The sequence below is a fragment of the Eucyclogobius newberryi genome, unplaced genomic scaffold (assembly GCF_026437365.1).
Source record: "Eucyclogobius newberryi isolate DKJ021-1_F unplaced genomic scaffold, fEucNew1.0.hap1 SCAF_13, whole genome shotgun sequence".
Lineage (NCBI taxonomy): Eukaryota > Metazoa > Chordata > Actinopteri > Gobiiformes > Gobiidae > Eucyclogobius > Eucyclogobius newberryi.
Window position 1 is genome coordinate 5,678,407 of NW_027315757.1, and position 22,721 is coordinate 5,701,127.

General features: G+C 42.9%; 1 protein-coding gene across 4 annotated transcripts; it reads left to right on the forward strand.

Annotated features, from left to right (window-relative positions):
- Window positions 1-1,373: 1,373 nt before the first annotated feature.
- On the forward strand, window positions 1,374-16,941 carry copz2 (COPI coat complex subunit zeta 2). Of its 4 annotated transcripts, XR_011926676.1 has the most exons (11): window positions 1,374-1,514; window positions 5,967-6,035; window positions 6,640-6,724; window positions 9,782-9,873; window positions 9,953-10,008; window positions 11,584-11,661; window positions 12,352-12,403; window positions 13,375-13,507; window positions 13,954-13,992; window positions 15,576-15,608; window positions 16,383-16,941. XR_011926676.1 is itself a non-coding variant. In XM_072442396.1 (10 exons), the coding sequence occupies exons 1-10, from the start codon at window positions 1,497-1,499 to the stop codon at window positions 16,428-16,430; spliced, it is 570 nt and encodes a 189-aa protein (XP_072298497.1). In that variant the 5' UTR covers window positions 1,374-1,496; the 3' UTR covers window positions 16,431-16,941. The 4 variants fall into 4 exon arrangements, 2 of the variants coding, with proteins under 2 accessions (XP_072298497.1, XP_072298498.1); XR_011926677.1 differs by lacking the exon at window positions 15,576-15,608; XM_072442396.1 differs by lacking the exon at window positions 13,375-13,507.
- The last annotated feature ends 5,780 nt before the right edge of the window (window positions 16,942-22,721 follow it).

Consider the following 22,721-nt stretch of genomic DNA (forward strand, 5'->3'; position numbering starts at 1 on the left):
TTTATTAATTCAAAAACAGGTGTTGTTGTTCCTAAAAATAAGAAATAGTCCTACCTTGAAAAACAAGCACCCTTGATATAATTTGTATTCATGTTCTATGTTGCCCCTTTAGTTCAAGATTTGTGAATTTTGTTCCCTGCAATAACACTTTTCTGATTCTGATTCCTGGGAGTGGGCTCACCTCCCCACAGATAGGCTCTTATTTATAAAGCATGCACACCAGGTAGGATCATACCTACCATTAGAAAGAACCTTTCAGACCTGAACCAGATGAGATCTGAGCTCAAAGAGGAGAAATTCTCCCTTCAGCTAACAAGCTTAAGGGAGTTTGTGCTTGTCTCTAAGTATACATTTGGTCAGAATTCCACGTAAAGTTGTAAAAATGAGACCAGTAACTCTGGTTGCCTCACCTGCTTGTTTCCATGGAGATAAACAAGCTTAAATGTTATCCTGTGGAACATTTTGGGCAAAGCAATAATATCTTCATGGCGACAAGCAGATGGCAGCCCTTAAATCCACTGGTCAAAACACTTCTCAGTTGACTACATTACAGCTTCTTTTCCCATGGAGCCGACCTGAATCACACAGACATAAAGGTTTTCTGCTGGTGCCTCATAAATGAACCTGAGTTTGATTCTTGGATAATAAACACAACGCCATACAGAAAAGCAGTTACAGTTTTTCCAGCCCACATCTCCAAATAACAGCAGCAGTGACCTTGGGTCTAGCTGAATGTTTAACTTTTTGACTTGTTGAACTTTAAAATGACAACTATTCCATTTACCATTGAGCAAATGTGGCCTCCTAAACACTTTCAGATACAAATAATAAAATAACTGTGAGCCAGTAAATGGGTGAATTGTGGAACTGGTGTGCAGGCGCCACTCACCTTGAACCTGTGACAACACATGTCACTCTGGTTCTCTCATCCACAGTCACTCTTAATAAACAGAGACGGCCCTTCTGTCCCCCACAGAAATGTTGCCTCTTTGATCTTTACCTCACCTTACCATGTGTACATACATCAGGACTGAACACACGTCTGAACAGGTCATTCTTCCACACCCGCACCACGTTTTGGAACCATGTCCTCCTCTGTTTTAGGACAAACAGCTCTGACAAACGTAAAAAGGCACACAAACTTTTCTTGGCTGAGAACTGTTTGAGGGGATTTGCAGTGTTTAGGGTCCACTTTTGACGTGTACTTTTTTGTCCTCTGCTGCAGAACAGGAACATGCTGCAATAGTCTATTTTAATCTTCTTCTTTTTTCCCAGTATAAAAATAAAATCAACAGTATGAATAAAAATCACCCCCCTTCCAAATCGCTCTTATTGTGAAACGCTCCTGCGGATGTCCCTCCCGCTCCCCTCTCCGTCTCTTCACAGACACGTCGACGTCAGCGCGCCCCCAGCGGCTCCGGAGAGGAAAGAAAGCGCCTCGCTCTCGCCGTGACAGCTCAGAGCTGTCCACGTCAACACACCGAGCGGCCGCAGCCATGGACTCCACGTCTCCGGTGAGCTCTCTTAGTGCACCGGCCTCGGAACAGCCGCGGCGCGCGATCGAACACGCCGCACTTGACAACGCGGCTTTTTTACGCACGGGGCTCTCCACGGCTCGCCAGTTTTGGACGGGAGTTGACGTTAGCGGGGTGTTAATCCGCTTACTTTTACCTCTGCTGCTCTGGGAGGCAGATGAGACGGGAAGAAGACAGTGGCGATGGACAAACGTGTCTCGTTTAGCTCTGAAAAACAATGTTGTCACCAGTTTTACGCATTCGAAAACGCGCTGGCGGTGTCTTTTTACGCGCAGGCCCGAGCACACATTCTTTACGCGTGTTGCTTCTGTCAATTAACTACTTTTTTTTTTTATTTGTTTCTTCATCCCAAACGCAGTAGATCGTCCTCTTTGCACTCGTCGGAGAGGCAGAGTTGACCGGTGGACGACGCACTGGTCGGAGCCACAGCTGTTACCGCCACGCGCGCACGGCCACGCGCAACAGCACAGACTAATCAGTCAAAAAAATGGGAAAAAACCAAAAAGAATCTGGAAAACAAAAGTGATCGTTGGGCTTAAAGACGCGTGCGGGGTCGATGCACGGCGCCAGTGCGTAAAAGGCACTCGCGTTGGCTTTGACGCGCTCGGAATGGGCAGCATATGGACGCGTGGTTGACGTGTGGAGTCGAGTAGGTGCCACGTCCACCGTTCTCTCTGCGTCTGCCCGTTTGCATGGCGCGCGGGCTGCTCACTTTGCCAGTTCTCTGTCCCAGCTGTAGCGCTCATGTACCGCGTTTGATGCCCATTTCTTGAATACTCTTGTTTGATTTGTGTTTGCGTTGCTTTATAACCTTTTGCATTTTGACAGCCTTGATTTACGACCTGGAAAAAGTGGAATGACAAAGCAGTTGCAAAAGTTTAGCCGAATGTTTGGAAGTGTTTTGATGTGCTGGTGTTTGTGCATGAAGCAAAGGACAATAAGTTAAAAAAATAAAATAAAAAGGACGTTTAGTGCAGAGGCGGTGCGATAAAATGGAGAGAAAGGGTAAAAGGGAAGGCACCAGCGGGGGGGATTTTATGGATAAAAATATTTGCTTTATTTATATATATTGCAATAATGTCGACATCTGACAGAAATATACAGTTTTTTAAAAAAAGTGAAATGTAAGAAAATTGTTTTATGATTTTCCTTATTTAGTCTCGATTAGCCTTTATTCAGTCTCGGTTATGTTTTATTTTAGACACAGTTTGACTTGTAGATAAAAACAGGAACTTTTTTGTTTAAACTTTGATTCACGCAGAATACTCTGTTGCCCCCTGCTGGTGACAGTAAAGAGTGAAGCGTTTCAAAAGTCAAATTAGCATAGTAACTGTCGCTGTGATGCTAGCGGATGGAAAAGGGAAGAAAAACCTCGTGGAAATACTACTCCAAACGTTTAATTGCAGTTTACCTCAAACAGAATGAGCTGACACGGAGTCGCTGGGGCTGAGGGCCACTTGTTCACCTACTTTCATGAACGTCCGTTTGGTGGGGGTTGGGGAGGAGGGGGCAGAAGGTGCAAAATGGCTGCCAAAGACTGTGTCAAATTGCCCCAGGGCAACTGCTGAACAGGAGGAACGCAAACCAAACTGGAATTGTAAAACAAATATGCTGATGATTTTCTGCAGAGTTTCAGTGTGTAGTCTCTGCTCAATACGCAATATACAACTGCAAAAAGTGTAATATCCATGTACCGTTTCAGTTGCACTAAAACACTCCCAAAACTGAGACTAAACCGATAGTTTAAGACATTCATTTAACTCAAACAAGCCACACATTTTCAACAACCTCAAACTGCTTCAGCCTTTGACCCGGAAAAGTCATTTTTTTGATGTCTGTATTTGGTAAATATAAAAATGTCTGATTTTTTTCCAGATTTTCCAGATGCAGATGACATAAATGGTTTTGTGGTTGACTTCTGAACAGCCAGCCCACACGTTCTCATTGTGCACAGACATTTAACATATTTTCCAACAGTTTTTTGTGTCTGTGGGTCAGTGGGATTTACATAGTGGGTGTGACAGCAGGAGTTATGTGCAGGACATGAAATACAGCTTTAGAGGTATTTGTACGATGCTTGTTTATAAGCTCAACTAGCTATGAATTTTATTTGATGTACCATACTAAAGTTTGGTTTAGCGTAGTGTTCCATTTAGATTTTTGGCCTTCCCTAATATACATAAGAGTGATTGGGTTTAGCGGCCCCGTTGTGAGGTATGGACGAGCGAGCGCACCTGAAGGCTTTGTCCTGGGTTCTGGTCCAAGTTCTGTGATACACTCTGACTGTGGGTCAAAGCAAGTCAGTGCATAACAGAACTTTGGCCTGGCCTGGCCCTCGTCGGTCACTGGTCACATGTCGCTGGTCTCTGGTCTCTGGTCACTTGTCTCTGGTCACTTGTCTCTGGTCACTTGTCTCTGGTCACTGGTCACTGGTCACTGGTCTGACTCGAAGCTCGTTAGAAGTGTCACTTCTGTTGACCACATTCAAAATGGATTAAAGTAGCAGGAGCAGGAGGAGGAGAAGAAAGTTGGTACAAAGTGTGAGTGACATCACAGCCACATGTGGAAAACCTCTGAGTCGAACATCTGCACTAGCCTCAAGTCTGAGACGCATGTACGGCTTTAAATGGAACAAAAGACGTGTAAAATCCCTCCACTAAAGTACTTGGAGCCTCTTTGTAGAAATGTAGTGGAGTAGGAAGTGTTAAGTACTCAGTTAAAATACAACTCAAGTAAAGTACACATCCTCAAAAACTAAGTAAATTTACCTAGTTACCGACCACGTCTGATCCTGAGAAGTACAAGGTCCCAAAGGCTCTTTTGAGCGAGATGATTGGACAAGAGAGACTCTGGTTTGACAAGACAGAAAAAGCAGATAGAAACACAAAATAATCATTTCTGACTTGATCTTCTGAGAAACTACAGTATTTATTCCATTCCAGTACATAATGCATCTAAAAGGATCAATCCCAGTGCATTATACAAAGGTTAGAACACTTTTGAGAGGCTTTGCAGAGAAATTAAATGATGCAGAAAAAGAGGAGAAACCAGAAGAAGTTTCCTGTTTACGTCTCACAAACTTTGAATTAGTAAAAGTCTTTTTGTGACTCACCTCGTGATTAGAAAGTATAATTCAGGTACGATTTTAGATTTGATTCATCAGAAAACATGAGTTATGTTCATGTGACATCCTTTTTACTGGTGTAGCAGAAGAACCATTACCAAGCACTCTAAAGCCGACCGGTCAGTCCAAACATGCATTATGGTCTGGACTCTGGTCTGGTCCAGGGTCCGGTGCTCAGTGTAGTCCCAGTTCTGGTCTCTGGTCTGGATTAGAAATGAGCAGATAATCCAAAGATCGATAATAATGTGAATTTGTTTTGACGAGAAAAAAAGTAGAAACTCATTCAATTCAAATATTTCTAGTACTTTTCTGACTGTTATATTATCATATCTTTATTGACATCTTTTTGAAAAGTCAATATTAACTTCCATATGACCCCCACCCTGGAGGCACTGAATGCTGCGTCACATGAGTGGATTGAGGAGGAGCAGAAGGAGAAGGAGGAGGAGGTGGAGCAGGAGGAGCAGGAGAGTAGGAGAAGGAGGAGGAGCAGAGCCAGGCTTAGGTTTCAGCCCCGGGTCACTCAGAACCGGTCGGACTCGCTGGAGCACTGGGTGAGGGTGGGGGGCCCCTGGTGGCGTGTGACGGTCCCAGAGCCAGGGGCCGATCACACAGTCCTGTGTGTGAACGACTGAGCCCATTTTAGTGTTTTTTTTTGTGACTTTCAACACACAAAGGCTGAAAACTTAAGTCATTTTTTTAAGATCTTTCAGAGTTTTAGGCTAAAGCAGAAACAGAAGTCGTGATTTCTAAAGACAAGAACTAAATACAAATAATCAATCAAATAAAAGTCCACGTCCAAAAAAGTGACCCGACACGTAAAGTGCCTTTTTGCCACATTAACTTTACGTTTTCATTCAGAAAGTTTTCATTCATAACACTGGTCACCTTTGTCATTGAGGGCCTAGTGAGACCTTATGTGAAGTGTCTTTGACCCCAGGCTGTATTCAAAGAACTGTGTGGGGCCCCTCTCAAACCTGTGGTCAGAAAAACCCTCTGTCGCTTCCGTATATTGCACAGCTCGACCTCCAACTTGTCACAAATGTCAAATTTTGTGTCAATTTTTTCATTTCCATTTCCACATCATCTTCTAAAGCTTTAATTTAGAGCTTTTACTAGTGTTGAAAAAGAGCCTGGTTTGGTCCTACATTTAGTTCCAAGTAGCAAATGGAATCAAATCGATAGCTTTAGCTGTGGTGAATTCCTCCTTTTGACCCTCGCTCTCCTCACATTACGCCTGTAGTAGTACTGTGTGTGTGTTTGTGTGTGTTTTACAGGCTCTGAGCTCTAAGTGTGTGTTGTTGCAGGAACCCTCTCTGTACACCGTGAAGGCCCTCTTCATCCTGGACAACGACGGAAACCGACTCCTGTCCAAGGTACTGTCTCTGACCGGGGGGACAGAGGGGGGATTTATGGAATATAGATATAAAAGATCGTTTTACAGCAGTGGAAATGTAAGTTTGTGTAGAAAAGGTCAAATGACGTCACACAAGGGAGACTCATTTGTATTCGTCAAATAATCATTTCTGTGACATTAGAGGAGTTTTGGCCCCGTGTGATGGGGGGTCTTTTAGGTGGGGGGGGTCTTTAGGTAGCAGTCAAGGAATGTCATAGTCTGATGTCAGAACCTTGAGTAAAAGTATAAACCTCAAAATAAAATATGTAACATTCTTCGCAAAATCTTAAAGGAAACGCCTAAAGAGGCATGTGTCCTCTGCGTTTGACCCGTCCTGCAGTGCCTCTGGGGCCGCAGCACAGGGGGGGCCCCCATCTCCAGATCAGGAGCTAGTCTGTGGTGCATGTGTGGTCTTGTACATTTAACATTTTGGAAGTCATATATGTTCATTAGCTTCTGCCACCAGACTGCTTGATGTATTATTTCTTTATGCTTGACTCTTTTTGGGCCCTCATGACCCTTGCTCTGGGCCCTTCCTTCAGAAAGCACATGTTTGAGCCGCCATCTTGTCCCCTGTGTTCCAGTACTACGACCCGGAGCTGTACCCGTCCATGAAGGAGCAGAAAAACTTTGAGAAGAACGTTTTCAACAAGACGCACAAAGCCGACAGTAGGTGGTTCACACAGGGCTCACGTGTCGGGGCAGAAGTGCACTTCAGATTACCACTCGCCCTCCAGCCCTGCGCACTACACTTACACCTGCCAACACAGAACACCCGCCAGTGTGTTCTGGAAGGACAACACCTCTGGCCTGTTCTGGGATGGGTCCACATATGATACAAAATAGACTTCTTAAGTATGTTCTAAAACCGTTCCTTCGTCAGTTGTGTCGTGTAGGTCTGACCCTCAGATCACTCCCTTTCATCCTCCCTAGATTGTTCCTTCAAAGTGTCCATGAATCATCGCCTCCTTCTGAGCATTTCGTCCCCAAATGGCGTCTATTGCCACTACATGCTTTTATTGGCATGTCGGGTACTCCCATCCTCTTCCCATCTCCTCTTCTCTCCTCTCTTGTCTTCTCCGTGTCTCATGTCTCCTCCTCTCTTGTCTTCTCCGTGTCTCCTGTCTCCTCCTCTCCTCTCTTGTCTTTTCCTTTCCCATTTCCTCATTGTCTCTTCCTTGTCCCCACTCCTGTCACCTCGTTTCATCTCCTTTCTCCTTCTCTCTTTTCTTCTCTCCTCATCTCCTCGTTTCCTCTGCTGAATCTTCCTTGTCTCCTCCTTGTCTCCTTTCCTGTCTCCTAGTTTCATCTCCTTTCTCCATGTCTCTTCTCCTGTCTCCTCATCGCCTCCTCGTCTCCTCTTCCTTGTCTCTTCCTTGTCTCTTCCTTGTATTTTCCTTGTCTCCTCTCCTGTCCCCTCATCTCCTCCTCGCCTCTTCTCCTGTCTCCTCCTCGTCTCCTCTTCCTTGTCTCTTCCTTGTATTTTCCTTGTCTCCTCTCCTGTCCCCTCATCTCCTCCTCGCCTCTGCTCCTGTCTCCTCATCTCCTCCTCGTCTTCTCTCCTGTCTCCTTGTCTCCTCTGCTGTCTCTTCCTAGTCTCTTTCTTGTCTTTTCTTGTCTCCTCTCCTGTCCCCTCATCTCCTCCTCGTCTCCTCTCCTGTCTCCTCATCTCCTCCCCTGTCTCCTCGTCTTCTCATCTCCTCCTCGTCTCCTCTACCTCTCTTCCTCCTCGTCTCCTCTACCTTATCCTCATCTCCTCCTCGTCTCGTCTCCTGTCTCCTTGTTTCCTCTCCATTCTCCACCTCTCCTCTCCTCCTTCCTTGTCTCCTCTTTCTCCTCTCCTTTCTGTCACTCTATCCGCTCCTGCCCATCCTTCCTTTGTCCGCACACATTCTATCCCTCGCTCGTGATCTCCTGTCCTTCCTGATCTCACCTTTCCATTGTGTTGTCTAACCAGCCGTAACCAAAGGCTTTTTTTTAACCGGGAATACAAAGAAATATAATGAGGCTTACACCGTGGAAGATTACTGAAGTCAAATCAAAGTTCGTTTGGCTCTTCTGGTGAGGAATGGGTTCATGTTGAGTGGGCCACACCTGCCCTGGCATTTCTCTGCTTGTTACTGCTGGCTCAGGTTGGGTTTCTTACCACTGAATACAATAAGCCTGTGTTTCCCTAAGCGGGGGCTCTTAAAGGCATTGCAAGGGGGCCCCAAAGTATAAAAGATTATAGAGTTTGAGTCAACAACATTACAAGATATTTGTTGAAATGTATTCCTTTGTACTAAGCCCCGCATACATAATTCTATATTATTTTAAATCTAATGAAAAGACTCATACCTCTTCTATTAAATGTAGTGAAAATGATCATTAGGGGGGTCTTTGCACCGATGGGGGGGGGGCCACGGCACGGCAGACTTTGGGAATGGCTGCAATAAAGACTGCATGGCGTATAAATAATGCAAAAAATGACTAAAACAAACAGATTTCTTATTAAAAAGGTTCAAGAACATTGAGAGGGACTAAATAAACCTCATCTTAAACAGAAAATGTTTGCAACGTTTGTACTCTGCTCCAAACAACATGCTTTTATATTCATTATAACTGGAAATAGTCCTTTTTTAAAGTACCTTATTTTCCGGACTATAAGTTGCACCTTTTTTCATAGTTTTGGCCGGGGTGCGACTTATACTCCAGAGCGACTTATATGTGATATTATTCGTTATTTTCACACCGACAACCACAAGAGGGCGCTCTAAGCTCTAAGCGACGCAGAGGAAGAATCTGCACTTCCTCTTCCTCTGGAGTTTGTGGAGTTGTTTAGAAGTGACACAGAGGAAGAAGAATTCAATGGATTTAGTGATTTAGGGTAATGCTAATGCTTTGGTAAACTTAGCATGTTCTTTATGCTATAGTTATCTGAATAACTGTTAATGTTACGTTAACATACCAGACACTAGCTGAAGGTGTTCGCGTTAGCATACGTACACCTATTCACCATGTTCTCTCATCTGTTATTATTTTAAACTCCATTTCAAGATTAAATGTCTGTTCTTGGTCTTGGATTTTGTCAAACACATTTCCCCCAAAAATGCGACTTATACTCCAGTGCGACTTGTGTGTTTTTTCTTCTCTATTATGCATTTATTGGCTGATGCGACTTATAGTCCGGAAAATACGGTAGCCGTTTTTGCATTTAAAAATAGGCTTGATTTCTGTTGTGATATCTAAATAAACTGATGCACTTTACAGAGAACAGTTATTTCTAGACATGTACCTCAAACTCTTGATTCCTTTCTCCAAATGACCATTAAAGTACATATATTGTGATAAATGTACTTTTTAATCATGCAATGACATTGTTCCCGGATCAAATCCAAATTTAGCTTCCCTCACACTCGTTTCTTGAATCACGAGCTCGTCTTCTCTGACACTGAGGTCGAGCTTCGAGGTCTCCTGCTGTTTGGAAGTCCATAAATCATCACCAGGCTCGTTCTTCGCTTTTCTGACTCAAATCACGTTCTTTACGACTTTGTGCTGTATGAGGGAACGCCTGACACAAAGTAATGAGCCCTTTGCAATATTTTTAAGTTCTAAGATGTGAGACGTCAAGAGCACAAATAATACCAAATCTGTCTGCTGTGGAACAGAATGTACATGAAAACGTACATCTGAAAGGTGGAAGTTCAGGGAAGCGTGTTCAGATGTGGCTCCGCCCGTGTGTTGCAGATGAGATTGCGTTCGTGGAGGGCATGACCATTGTGTACAAGGGCAGCATCGACCTGTTCTTCTATGTGGTGGGCAGCGCGCAGGAGAACGAGGTACAGCCCACTGCACGCCCTAATGCCACTGCACGGGACATGTATGATGCATGAGACTGACTCCTGTGTTCTTCCAAAGCTGATGCTGATGTCCGTCCTCAACTGTCTGTTTGACTCCCTCAGCCAGATCCTCAGGTTTGTACCAGCATTTACATATACATACATATCTGAGTTTTTATCGTCCGTAAAGCAGGAAGTGCGTAGTTGTTGGCGTTCACTGTGAAGAGCACTTGGGAACTCAAACTGAATAATTTGGATGGTAGAAGGGCATTAGGACAAAGTCTGGGCTTCTGTGAATCATGCACTGCCTCTTTAACACTACCACACACTAGATATAAATTAATCATATGAATTTCCACATGTCAAATGAGCAATGGAGTTATGAGAGTAATCATTGTGTGATTATTTATTCACAAGATTGAAAAAGAACAAACAGTACATTTTTGCCTGAACCCCATCAGCTGTGAGTCCTCTTTCCCCCCAAAACCAGTCAGACCAGTTCTGCCTGAGTTTACATGTAAGAGAGTGAACTCTGTCGTATTGACGACATATAACATAATAAAAGTTGTCACAGCTCGAGTCGCGTTTTGTAGTGGTCCAAATATGAAACTCACCTCCTCATTAGCCGCTATGACCTCTAGCCGCGATTGGCTTCAAAAACACTTGGACAGGACTCTGACTCTGAGCCGGGACTCCGGGGCTCTGAGCCGGGACTCCGGGGCTCTGAGCCGGGACTCCGGGGCTCTGAGCCGGGACTCCGGGGCTCTGAGCCGGGACTCCGGGGCTCTGAGCCGGGACTCCGGGGCTCTGAGCCGGGACTCCGAGCCGGGACTCCGGGGCTCTGAGCCGGGACTCCGAGCCGGGACTCCGGGGCTCTGAGCCGGGACTCCGGGGCTCTGAGCCGGGACTCCGAGCCGGGACTCCGGGGCTCCGAGCCGGGACTCCGGGGCTCTGAGCCGGGACTCCGGGACTCTGAGCCGGGACTCCGGGACTCTGAGCCGGGACTCGGACTTGTCCTCATACTTGGAGTTTTGGAGTAAAAATGCAGTATAGATTCTTATTAAAAAGTATTTACATTTGTTATATTGTAGCACAGATTACAATCAAATATTTAGCAGGATGGACTCCTGCACCTGTCGCCCTTGGCAACAATACGCAGAAGAAATGAAAGGAAGTTCTGAATGGTGTAAACACGAGTCTCTTTCAGTTCTCCTTCAGATTCAGTACAAAACAGATGTACCTTAGTAGCACAGGATTACTGCCCCTCCGTGTGCACTCGCTTCATTATCAGGCCCACAGCGGTGGAGGCGGTCGCCATGGCAACGGAAGTGGAGGATGATATCGTGGCTTTAAAGTTTCATTGTGGGATATGTAAATTACAGTATTCTTATAAGGAGTTTGAATATGAAAGGAGGTTCTGATTACAATAGCACTGCTTTAAATTATGGTAAAACTATTAATGTGTATATTTATTCTTATAATGCTGAAGAATAGATATGGTGCAAGAAAAAGTATCTGTATGAAGAGATTATCTTTGGAAATGGTGTATGATTTATGAATTTCCATTTCTCATCTTTGAATCTTTGCAGTGCTACTTTGGGAAATTGAATCCGCTGCTAACGCTGCTAACGCAGCTAACGCAGCTAACGCAGCTAACGCAGCTAACGCAGCACGCTGCTAACGCCGCTCATGTTTGCAAATGTCTTTTAGGAAAAACGTGGAGCGGCGGTGTTTACTAGACAACATGGAGGGCGTGTTCCTGGTCGTAGATGAGATCATCGACGGAGGGTGAGACCAAAGAAAACAAAAAACTAATTAGAGCTGATGGTTATGCTCCGCTGACAAATATGGAAATTTACTACATTTTAAAGTTCTGACCAACACCACCACAAGGTTCAAATCTGACTTTTTTAATTTAATTTTATTTTATTTTATTACTGTACCTCCCCAGCCTGGTGGGCCAGCCCTTGTCTGTATTTTATAGAGGTTGTTCTGTGTGGTTCAGATGAGAGTGACAGGTGGATTAGCCAATCAGGCAAACATGGCTGCAAAACATATCGGCAGTAAACTCATCTGATTGTACGGTACGTTTTGTGTTTGACACGACAGAGGGCGAGGTGAATATAATATACAAGCCCCACCTACTTCCTCTCCTGTGCTGGTGGATCTGAGTCCTGGGGGCCCTGAGGGAGAAACCGGTTTATGGATGAGAAAACTAGATTAAAACATACCGTATTTTACGGACTATAAGTCGCACCTTTTTTCATAGTTTTGGTTGGGGTGCGACTTATACTTCTATTTATACTTGTATACTTATACTCCGGAGTGACTTATATGGGATATTATTTGTTATTTTCACACAAAATCCGGTAGTTAGAAGCTCAATACAGACACACTCTGGTTTCATGGTGGGACATGTAAATGACAGGATCCTAATGCGGTGAGTTGTAGCTGAATGCTCACCGTTTTGTGTTTCAGGGTGATTCTGGAGTGTGATCCACAGCAGGTTTTACAGAAGGTCAACTACAGAGTAAGAATTTCACTGTTGCCACACACTTTTTACAAGTCAATAGTTTTGTGTATATTTTCATGAATAAATAAAGGCGTATTTTAGCAGCTGCTTTCAGTTTCACTGAGAATGCTTGGATAAAGTCTGCCTGAGTGTAGCATGTTATATAGACAAAAAAATCCTGTTAGATCTCACACCATGACGTTTAAGGGCTGATTCCACAACATGCAGCACCTCTGCAGTAATGACACTGCTGCTGTAATGAATGAGAGACACCAAGCCACAAAATGACTAAGCAAGTCTATTTTCTTCTCCACCGAAGTCTGGCCTGATCATGCTCCACGGTTCAGAACGCTCCAAACAGGGACTAGAACGTTGACTGAATTTACAAAGTAAATGTCATGTAGTGTTGGAGATAAAACATAGTGATGTGAAGTATATGATCGCATAAAACACAGAATTTATCTGCTTTAGAAAAGAATGTGGTTTCAGTCCCAGATGAGGACTTTTATTTGCCAAATTCTGATTCCCGCTCATGCTCTTCTCAGGCTTGGCTTCTGCTGCTCACAGAGGGTCTGATCCCTCTGTAGGAGAGGGTCTGCAGGAGAGGGTCTGATCCCTCTGTAGGAGAGGGTCTGTGTAGGAGAGGGTCTGATCCCTCTGTAGGAGAGGGTCTGATCCCTCTGTAGGTGATTGTCTGATCCCTCTGTAGGAGAGGGTCTGTGTAGGTGAGGGTCTGATCCCTCTGTAGGTGATGGGTGAGGGGGTGCAGACCCTCGGTAGGTGGTGTTCTGTGCAGTGCAGCAGACGGGCTTGTAGTGGGATCAGCCCGGGACCGGCACTTGTGGTGAAGGCAAATGACCAGAGTAAGTCCAGTGAACGTGTGTGGACTTTAAAAACACTCCCATCTGCCCTCACCTATTCTCTTTCTCTTTCTCTTTCTCTTTCTCTTTCTCTTTCTCTTTCTCTTTCTCCTTCTCCCCCTGTGCCAGCAAGTGACTGAGTCGGGCTATGGCTTCGTGCTGTTTGACTACATCACTGGCAGTGTGGAGGGCCAAAGCGAGAGGAACCAGCTGCTGTAGGGGCCCCAGGGGTGACACAGGGGGGGGGGGGGGCCGAGACAGGGTGAGGGACACGGTGGGGACGTAGGGGGGACACAGGTAACGCATGGACGTGAGAACTAACCCAGGATGCTGAAGAATGGACTTGTTTTAGCTGTACCCTGTGTGTTGTGTCCACGTTTCCCTCTTCAGTCACACTTCAGCATGTGGGGTTGTTCCTGGAAGGGCGTCTGGCTTAACATATGCCTTATCATTTTGCAGCCAGAGAATAAAATATCTCCATAGTGATATGAAAATACACTGAAACAAGTCATCAGTACAAAACTACAAATGAAGACGAGTACTTGTCTCAATTCTTCAAACTAGAGGGTTGTTATTTGCAGTGCTTATTTGACTTTGTACATCAGAATGTGTTTGTGGTGATCTGAGGGTTTGAAGTGCCTCGTCTACGTTGATGTCATTTGAGTTTCCATTTTGTCTTGTGCATTTACTTTTCTTTTTTTTCTGCAGGCGGACGACAACCCATTATCAGAACAGAGCGTTACACAGGTACTCAAATCACAACTATCATGTTAAAGTAGTGGTAATAGTAGCAGTAGTAGTAATAGTAGCAGTAGTAGTGGGGAGGTGGTACTAGTTTTCCCATATATTTCTCAATTTATTCTTGACCACTTCCAAGTTTGATTTTGGAAAAATCTGGACAGGCCATTGAGCTCAACAGTGACCGCTCTCCATTTAAATACATGTCCCATACATTTTTTCCAGTCTTTCTGAAAAAATAAACCTTATAAACCATCAAGTTATAAAAAAAACACACATTTTAAGTTTTTTATGTGTTTTTGGACTGAACTTCAATCAATTCAGAAAATCGGTTCAGTTCACTCAGTGGTTTATCAGCCTCGTGGTTATGCCTGAAAAATGACCTGGAGCCTTTTAAATCGCAATTTGAATCGACGGAATTAGCCAATCACAGTCAAGTTTGAGACCTGTTTTAGTCAACTTTTATATCTGGTTTAGTCTGGCTTTAGTCTTTGAGGGGATTGTGCTGGCCCCTCCTGCCTGTAACTGTTCCGGCCCCCTTCTGCTGGCCCCCTTCTGCTGGCCCCCTTCTGCTGGCCCCCTTCTGCTGGCCCCCTTCTGCTGGCCCCCTTCTGCTGGCCCCCTTCTGCCTGTAACTGTGCTGGCCCCTCCTGCTGGCCCCTCCTGCCTGTAACTGTGCTGGCCCCTCCTGCTGGCCCCTCCTGCCTGTAACTGTTCCGGCCCCCTTCTGCTGGCCCCCTTCTGCTGGCCCCCTTCTGCTGGCCCCCTCCTGCCTGTAACTGTTCCGGCCCCTCCTGCCTGTAACTGTTCCGGCCCCTCCTGCCTGTAACTGTTCCGGCCCCCTTCTGCTGGCCCCCTTCTGCTGGCCCCCTTCTGCTGGCCCCCTTCTGCTGGCCCCTCCTGCCTGTAACTGTGCTGGCCCCTCCTGCTGGCCCCTCCTGCCTGTATCTGTGCTGGCCCCTCCTGCCTGTATCTGTGCTGGCCCCTCCTGCCTGTATCTGTGCTGGCCCCTCCTGCCTGTATCTGTGCTGGCCCCTCCTGCCTGTATCTGTGCTGGCCCCTCCTGCCTGTATCTGTGCTGGCCCCTCCTGCCTGTAACTCTGCTGGCCCCTCCTGCTGGCCCCTCCTGCTGGCCCCTCCTGCCTGTATCTGTGCTGGCCCCTCCTGCCTGTAACTCTGCTGGCCCCTCCTGCTGGCCCCTCCTGCTGGCCCCTCCTGCCTGTAACTCTGCTGGCCCCTCCTGCTGGCCCCTCCTGCTGGCCCCTCCTGCTGGCCCCTCCTGCCTGTAACTCTGCTGGCCCCTCCTGCCTGTAACTCTGCTGGCCCCTCCTGCTGGCCCCTCCTGCTTGTATCTGTGCTGGCCCCTCCTGCCTGTAACTCTGCTGGCCCCTCCTGCTGGCCCCTCCTGCTGGCCCCTCCTGCCTGTAACTCTGCTGGCCCCTCCTGCTGGCCCCTCCTGCTGGCCCCTCCTGCCTGTAACTCTGCTGGCCCCTCCTGCTGGCCCCTCCTGCTGGCCCCTCTGCCTGTAACTGCTGTGAAGCCTGGATTGTGCTTGTCACTAACATGACTTCCTGCTCCTGTCTAACCCACAGCACATAACAGAGAAGCTGGCCCTCACCTCCAACGTAAGTCTGTCCTAACGCAGGCTATGGCCCTCTGCTGACCGCTTTAGGAACTGCACATTATCAACAACGTTACATTTGGTTATTCATTTACTTTTCTCTCTTTTTAACCATGTTCTAACGTTGTTCTTCATCAAATACACACCCGGAGAAACATTTAGCTTCATTCACACTAGTTTGATGAATGGTTCGACCGTAAAAACGCCGAATCTCCTCGATTACTGACGTTTTCTCGATCTGTGACGTGGCTCTTGAGAGGATCGTGCTGTTTGTCAAGTCCATAAATCCTCTCCAGACCGTGAATTTGCATTTTGACATCGGGAAGTGAGAGGCCAACTTGAATGCCAAACTTAAAGCACTCTAGATTTTAAAGGCCAATAATACAAATAATGCATATTTGTCCTTGTGTTTTTTTACAATCCGAAATGCAAACATGATATATTTTTCAAAATAATTAATTTAATAATAATAATAATGAAAGAAAAATGCATTTTAATAAAATGACCTTTGAAGTCATAATGTCCCATATAAATCTATTTAGGATGTAGATTCAAGGAAATAATCATAAAAAGCAGGTATATTAGTTTTGCCTGTAGCGTCTCACAGATGACCCCTGGTGGATGGATGTAGCCTCTGCAGTCTTTGTGAAAGATTCAAATTACAAGTGATCATTTTAAAACGGAATAATTTGATTGAAATAGATGTATGTTGTTACAATTTTAAGATTTTGTATATTTTTTGTCATGTGACCTGATTATTATGATTTTATTTTTTCAGGTTTTGCAGTCGGCCAAGGAGCAGATAAAGTGGTCCATCTTGAAATGATTTTTGCCATGTTTCATAAATGTGTGTGTTTTTGGTGTTACACCATAAAGATGGCTAGTTACATAATTAATTATACTATTTTTTGTAGCTGTATATATATTTATGTGGATTACAAGGGATTTTGTCGTGTTTGAAGAATACTTTGTTACATTTTGCTACATATATTTTCTAATAGCCAAGTAGCCAAACTTCAGATTTGACCCCCAAAGCCTGAAGAGTGCACTGAAACTGAAGCAGAAAAACTATTTATTTTGTATACATAATAAAAATGTGTTATTAAGAGAAGCATAATATGTGAGAAGAGCAGCATTTGCACCGTTAGCTAGTTTATCTTTAGCCTACAATGGAGAGAAGCTATATACAAAACTAAAAGCAAGTTTAAATGTGTTTCTGAACATTTTCTATGAACGCCAAAGACTATTATTGTGTTTACATGTTGCTAAAATTCTAATTTGGACGTTTAATGGCTATTTTTTCTTAATATGACACAAAATAAAGTGATATTTGCACACGTTTCCTTATTATTATGAACGATGGTGAACTCTGTCTTCCATTGGCTGGTCGAGCTTGTTCCGTCCAATCGCAGCGCAGAGTCAGTCTTATGAATATGAATGAGCTCGTGGGTGAATAGATGGTGATTGGTTGAGGACGGGCTACCTCAGCAGTCACGTGGTCACGTAGCCTCAGCCAATCGTTCGTTCCCGATGTGATTTTCGTGAATGTGATTGGTTCTCGCCGCAGCTCGTGCAAGGCCCAAGAGTGACGTGTTTAGTGAGGATTTAGATGAATTAATGACGAATATCGAATAGTATTTTATTTTTTTTTGACAGTTACCGTTATTTATATGCGCTATAAATGTACGATGTGTCAATTGTCCTCATGCTGTTGTTTTTGTGTTTTTGTTTTTTGTCAATATTAAACCTCTAAGATGTTGTCATATGGAACCTATTTTTATAAAATAAAATATACTATTATTGAATTGCCTTTTATAAAATAATGAATACGAATATATAAAAAAATAAAAAAGACCCCATTGGTCTTAATAAGAATTATTAATAAGAAGTATGTTGAATCTTATATTTTCGTTGGACAAAATTGAATTAGAAAAGTAAAATGCAGAAAACTTAAATTTATATATATACACAAACAGGCCTACGTGTTTTTAATTGGGTTTAATTATTTTAGAATGTTGGAAAACTAAAACCAGAATACAATAGTAATAAAATAAATCGAAAAACAAAACACATTGCAAATATATAGTTTTGAGTTGAGTTTAGTTGAGTTTAGAGTAGGCCGAGCACGTGACTGTCAGAGCTCCAGAGGCCTGTTGTTAGAAAGAGCACTGCCCTCTGCTGGTGAAGGATGTGGATTACCATAAAGGAGAAAAACATTATTTAATTCAACATTTACTTTTGTTTGGTTTGTAATAAATAGTTTGAGTCCTGGTACTTTTTATTTTGTGTTTGTCTCCTTCTGTTGTAAGTCAATGTTTATTCAATTAGACTTAATCAATTCATATATTATTGTTACCTTATGTAATATGTGATTGTTTTTGTTTCGTTTTTCATTGGCAGTGGAACCTAAATACCAGGGGTTGTTTTTTTCCTTGGATGATGATGTATGTAAGATTCAGACACGTTTGCTTTGTGTCTCCCTCTGCTGGCGAGTATCAGTCATTGCAATCACACGTGAGATTTGTTTTCAGACATTAGAACTCTGCGTCCCTTTACGTAGAAAACAAGTTTTGTTTTTAGATATTAGATACATCTGTACATATTTAGATATTTGCATTACCCTTATTGTGTGTTTGTTATTGATTAAAACAATTTAAATTATATAGTTTTATTGTAAGCTTGTTTATAATAAGCTTGTTTCCAGAGTCCATTCCTCTACAAACTGTTTTTGTACCATTGTATATTAGTGCTCTATTATTAGCTATATTTTTCAACAGTGCCAACCATAAAGTGGGTAATGACCTTGTTTGTGTGTAACTGAGAATCTACTTGTGCTGGCGGTGCTGTCAGGTCAGATGGGCAGAGTAAAGGCATAAGAGAAGATAAGAGAAGATAAGAGAAGATAAGATAAGATATTCCTTTATTGTCCCACATGGGGAAATTTCATTGGTGCAACGCAGGTAGATACAGAGGTAGATACAGAAGAACAGATCACTTATAGGAAGTCTGAAAAACACTTTCAGTAGAAGATCTCCTATAAACAAAAACTCCCATAGACAAAACCTACCATTTCCCAACAAGGGATGGAGGGGAAAAATAATAAAAATAAATAAATACATAAATACCATTGCATGTGATCACGACAATGATGAGAAAACAAATGAGGAACGAGTGACAAATCATTATCATTTGTTCAAGTTAATGAATATGATTCACATGCTGTAAACACACGCTCTTTCATACACCAGCACACATTGACACTGGAGGATAGATGGGAGAAGTGTCTTGCCCAAGGACACAGCAACAGTGAACTACCGCCCCCCTGTGGCTCCTTGTGTTCCGGTGGTCTCCCGTCCAAGTACTAACTAGGCTCCTCCCTGCTTTGCTTCTGAGGCATGAGGAGATCAGGGTTTACACGGGGTCTGCAGTGGTCAGCCATGGACCAGTGCCTGGCTTCTTAAAGATGACTGTGGATTGAAGCTATAAAGAAACTATGAATATAATAGATCCATGACATCAACGCTCATTGTATGGAGACAATCCACCAGGTGGTGCTGTTCTTCCAAAGCATTTTACAGTAAAACAGAAACATGTGATTCAGTAGCTTTCATTTGAACTTTTAACTAACACAGCTGTGATGAAGAGTGAAAACAAGACATATAACAACTATTAAACTGTTTTTGAAAGAATAACATAACTTATGATCCACAAATGTTGAACATTATCATGAGAAAAACTATATTCTCTTCAGTGTAATTGTGCTGATAGACAAGACGCGGAAGTTTGAGTCCGTGAATAGGCCCAGTAATTACAGATATGAACCATAAACCATAAACCAGGTCAACAAATCTGACCTCTGACCTGTCTGCAATGACAATTACACATTGAATTCCCGTTTGGCCAATATAAATGACAAATTACAAGTCACATTTATTGACATTTGACAAAAATGAATGTTGAAATAATGGGATGTTTGGAATTGACAATATTGTAAAATAAATTGCCATTTCAAAAGAGAATCCTCGCACTTCCATATTCCTCATCTCATCATAATGTTTTTGTTGTGTTTATTCTTTCTTTTTTATTTTCGTAATTTAATGCAAAATCTGAATATTCCACTACTTAAGGTGTGTGCAAATAATAGCCACAGTGCCCTCTCCTGGTGGTATGCTGCAGTACCACTCCAGAGTTTCCATTCATTTATGTCAAGATTGTGTTCTTTTTATGTCTCATTTAATTGAATGTGCAGACCTGCTTTGGTCCTGATTTGACATGGTTTAGATCTGTTGTTTAGACTTTCAGAGCTGATCAAACTAAGTAAGAAGCCAGGACAGTACAGTTAGTCCTTGGTTAAACCTGCCCTAGTCTTGTAGTCTTTTAGACTTGGTTTATTCCTTGTTTACATTGTTGGTTCGACTTTACCTGGTATGGTCCAGAAGAACCTGGTTAAGTCCTTTTTTCATTTAGTCCTGGTTTAGTTCTTGTTTAGATCAGTCCAAGTATGTTCACAATAAACTGATTTTGTCTGTTTCTCTCTCTCTCTCTCTCTCTCTCTCTCTCTCTCTCTCTCTCTCTCTCTCTCCCAAATTCCTACAAATCCCGCGCTCCCATTGGTCGCCACTGGTCACAACGTTCTCTGTGATTGGTCCGAGCCTTGACAGTGACGGATTGGCTCGTGGCGGATTGGCAGATTAATGTGTGATGTCAGTGGGCGAGCGAAGAGTAGCTGAGGGAGAGAGAGAGAGAGGGGGCGGGGCCAGGGTGGGAGAGAGAGAGAGAGAGAGAGAGAGAGAGAGAGAGAGAGAGGGTAAATAAAGAAATCTGAAAGTCTGTGAGAAATGGAAGGATGTGCTGACAGAAGGAAACCCGGTGCAGGACGGACGCAGGGAGCAGTACCAGCAATAATAATAGTAGTAGTAGTAGTAGTAGTAGTAGTAGTAGTAGTAGTAGCAGTAGTAGCAGTAGTAGAGTAGTAGCAGAATTCACATAAACTAAATACATAACATAGTTTACAATGAACTTGTCTGTTTGGGAAATGTGTGATGAATAATTGAATGTAGTAGTGGTAGTAGTCGTAGTAGTAGTCGTAGTAGTATTAGTAGTAGTTGCAGTAGTTGCAGTATTTCTAGTAATATACAGCATATTATATAGTAGTTAACATTAAATTATCTGTTTTGACATTGTGCAATCTAATTCACATCTGCAGCAGAGCTAGATATAGTAGCAGAAGTAAGAGTAGTAGTAGTAGTAGTAGTAGTAGTAGGAGTAGGAGTAGGAGTAGGAGTAGCAGTAGAGTTCATTAAATAAATGAGCATTGAGATGTGTTAACATACACAGTATGACATGTTGCAGGAGCAAAAGTAAAATGAGTTGTAGTGTGAAGAAGGAATAGACAAAGGAGTAGTAGTAGTACTTGTAATAGTAGGAGTAGAGTAAATAAAGTTGAAATGCCTTACCTGAGTGATAAATGATGGAAACCAAGTACAGTCTGCAGAAAATCAGAGCTCAACTAAACACATGGAATTATATCTGGTCTTTTCCGGGGTCATTTTTGAAAGTATTTTTTAGTGTGTTAGTATAATCTATACACAATTCATAGAGCAAGATGAAGTAAAACAAATACACACAAAGACATCAACATAAAATTAAAATCAACACGATAATATAATGGATCAAAAAGATAATATAATATACATTTTCTTTCTAAAAAGAAAAGTGTTTCTTGAAATGATTGAGATATTTTTCACATTAAAAGTAAATATAAAATACACACATTACAATACATCATTTTAATTGAGTGGCTGTTTTCACATTAATATTTACTATATTTCTTATTTGTATGGTATATTTACTTTCTTTCTCCTGTTGCGTGATGTGCTCAGTTGTGAGTGACGGGAGCAGAGCACGTCGCCTGTCAACTGTCAAATAAATGACATTACTTCTGATTAGATTTGATTATGTCGGATTATATTTGATAACGCAGCCGCGCTCCAGCTGGACACCTGCCTGTTCTGAACCCTGTGCACCTCTCAGACCCGGGCCCCCCGCAGCTCGCAGCCGTGTGGCCATACGCTGACAGGAGGGGGCGCTGCAGGGGACAAAAACAAGTGCCTGCCTATTGAATCTGCATTAAAAACAACAGACAGGCAAGACAGAGGAAACTCAGAAATACAGTCTAGCAGTTGAACCCGAGACCCTCTGGCTTTGAGGCAAAAATGCTAACAAATGTGCTATGGAGCTGTTCATTATTTCAGAAATATTGTGTGGTTTCTATAGGGTCTAGATGACAGAGTTTGGTTGTAGTCAAAGCTAAATTACATACAAATTAAATGTATTTAATTAATTGATGTATTTATGTATTCATCGATTTATTTATTTATTTATCTTTTTATTATTCATAAGGTCTCGCATAATGGTATTCCTTCATCTAGTTGTGTTTAATAAGAAATCAGTTTGATTCAGCTCCAAAAACACGAAGCCATTACAAAACATTTTATTTTGATGCAGCAGTCTGACTCTGATGTGGCCAGGAGTTGATTCAAATAATAGCTTTCTTTTAAATAAATTAGAAATGAAAACACAATTTTGATCCGCTTTCACAAAATTTGTTTTATTGATTTCATTATATCTTATAAGGTCTGATAATTAAATGAACTTATTCATTTCATTTCTTGTAGCGTTCGAGCATTTTTACTCATATCGTTTTTCTGTCTTTGTCTTGCCACTTAAGACGATTTTGGCAGCATAAAAATGACTAAATCAATCAGAAATATTGGCATGTTACATTCCATAGAATAATGACATCTTATAGTTATAGGAACATTTTAATAGATCATTGTATTTCTTTGTTTGGGTCAACATAAAACTAAAATAAATGGATAAAGGTGTCAGGTTAAAAAAGTAGAATTAAAACTATAGAAAACATACATTTGTGAATTTTAAATGTGGATATTTTCTTTATTTTCAATGTTGCGGTGTAAGTATCATATTGCGCTCCTTTCCACGCCTGGCACACTGAGACTATGGGCCCATTCAGCTCAGGGGCCATAACTCTTGACAATGGGCCATGGGTGGGGGCGTGCGAGGGGGCCCAGGAGAGAGAGAAAGAGAGAGGGAG

What these genes read in the sequence shown, in the direction of transcription:
- copz2 (XM_072442396.1), top strand. An exon ending in TACAGAAGGTCAACTACAGA is followed by an intron (nt 12,404 to 13,953) that starts GTAAGAATTTCA and finishes TTTTTTCTGCAG; the next exon opens with GCGGACGACAACCCATTATC. An exon ending in CAGAACAGAGCGTTACACAG is followed by an intron (nt 13,993 to 15,575) that starts GTACTCAAATCA and finishes TCTAACCCACAG; the next exon opens with CACATAACAGAGAAGCTGGC.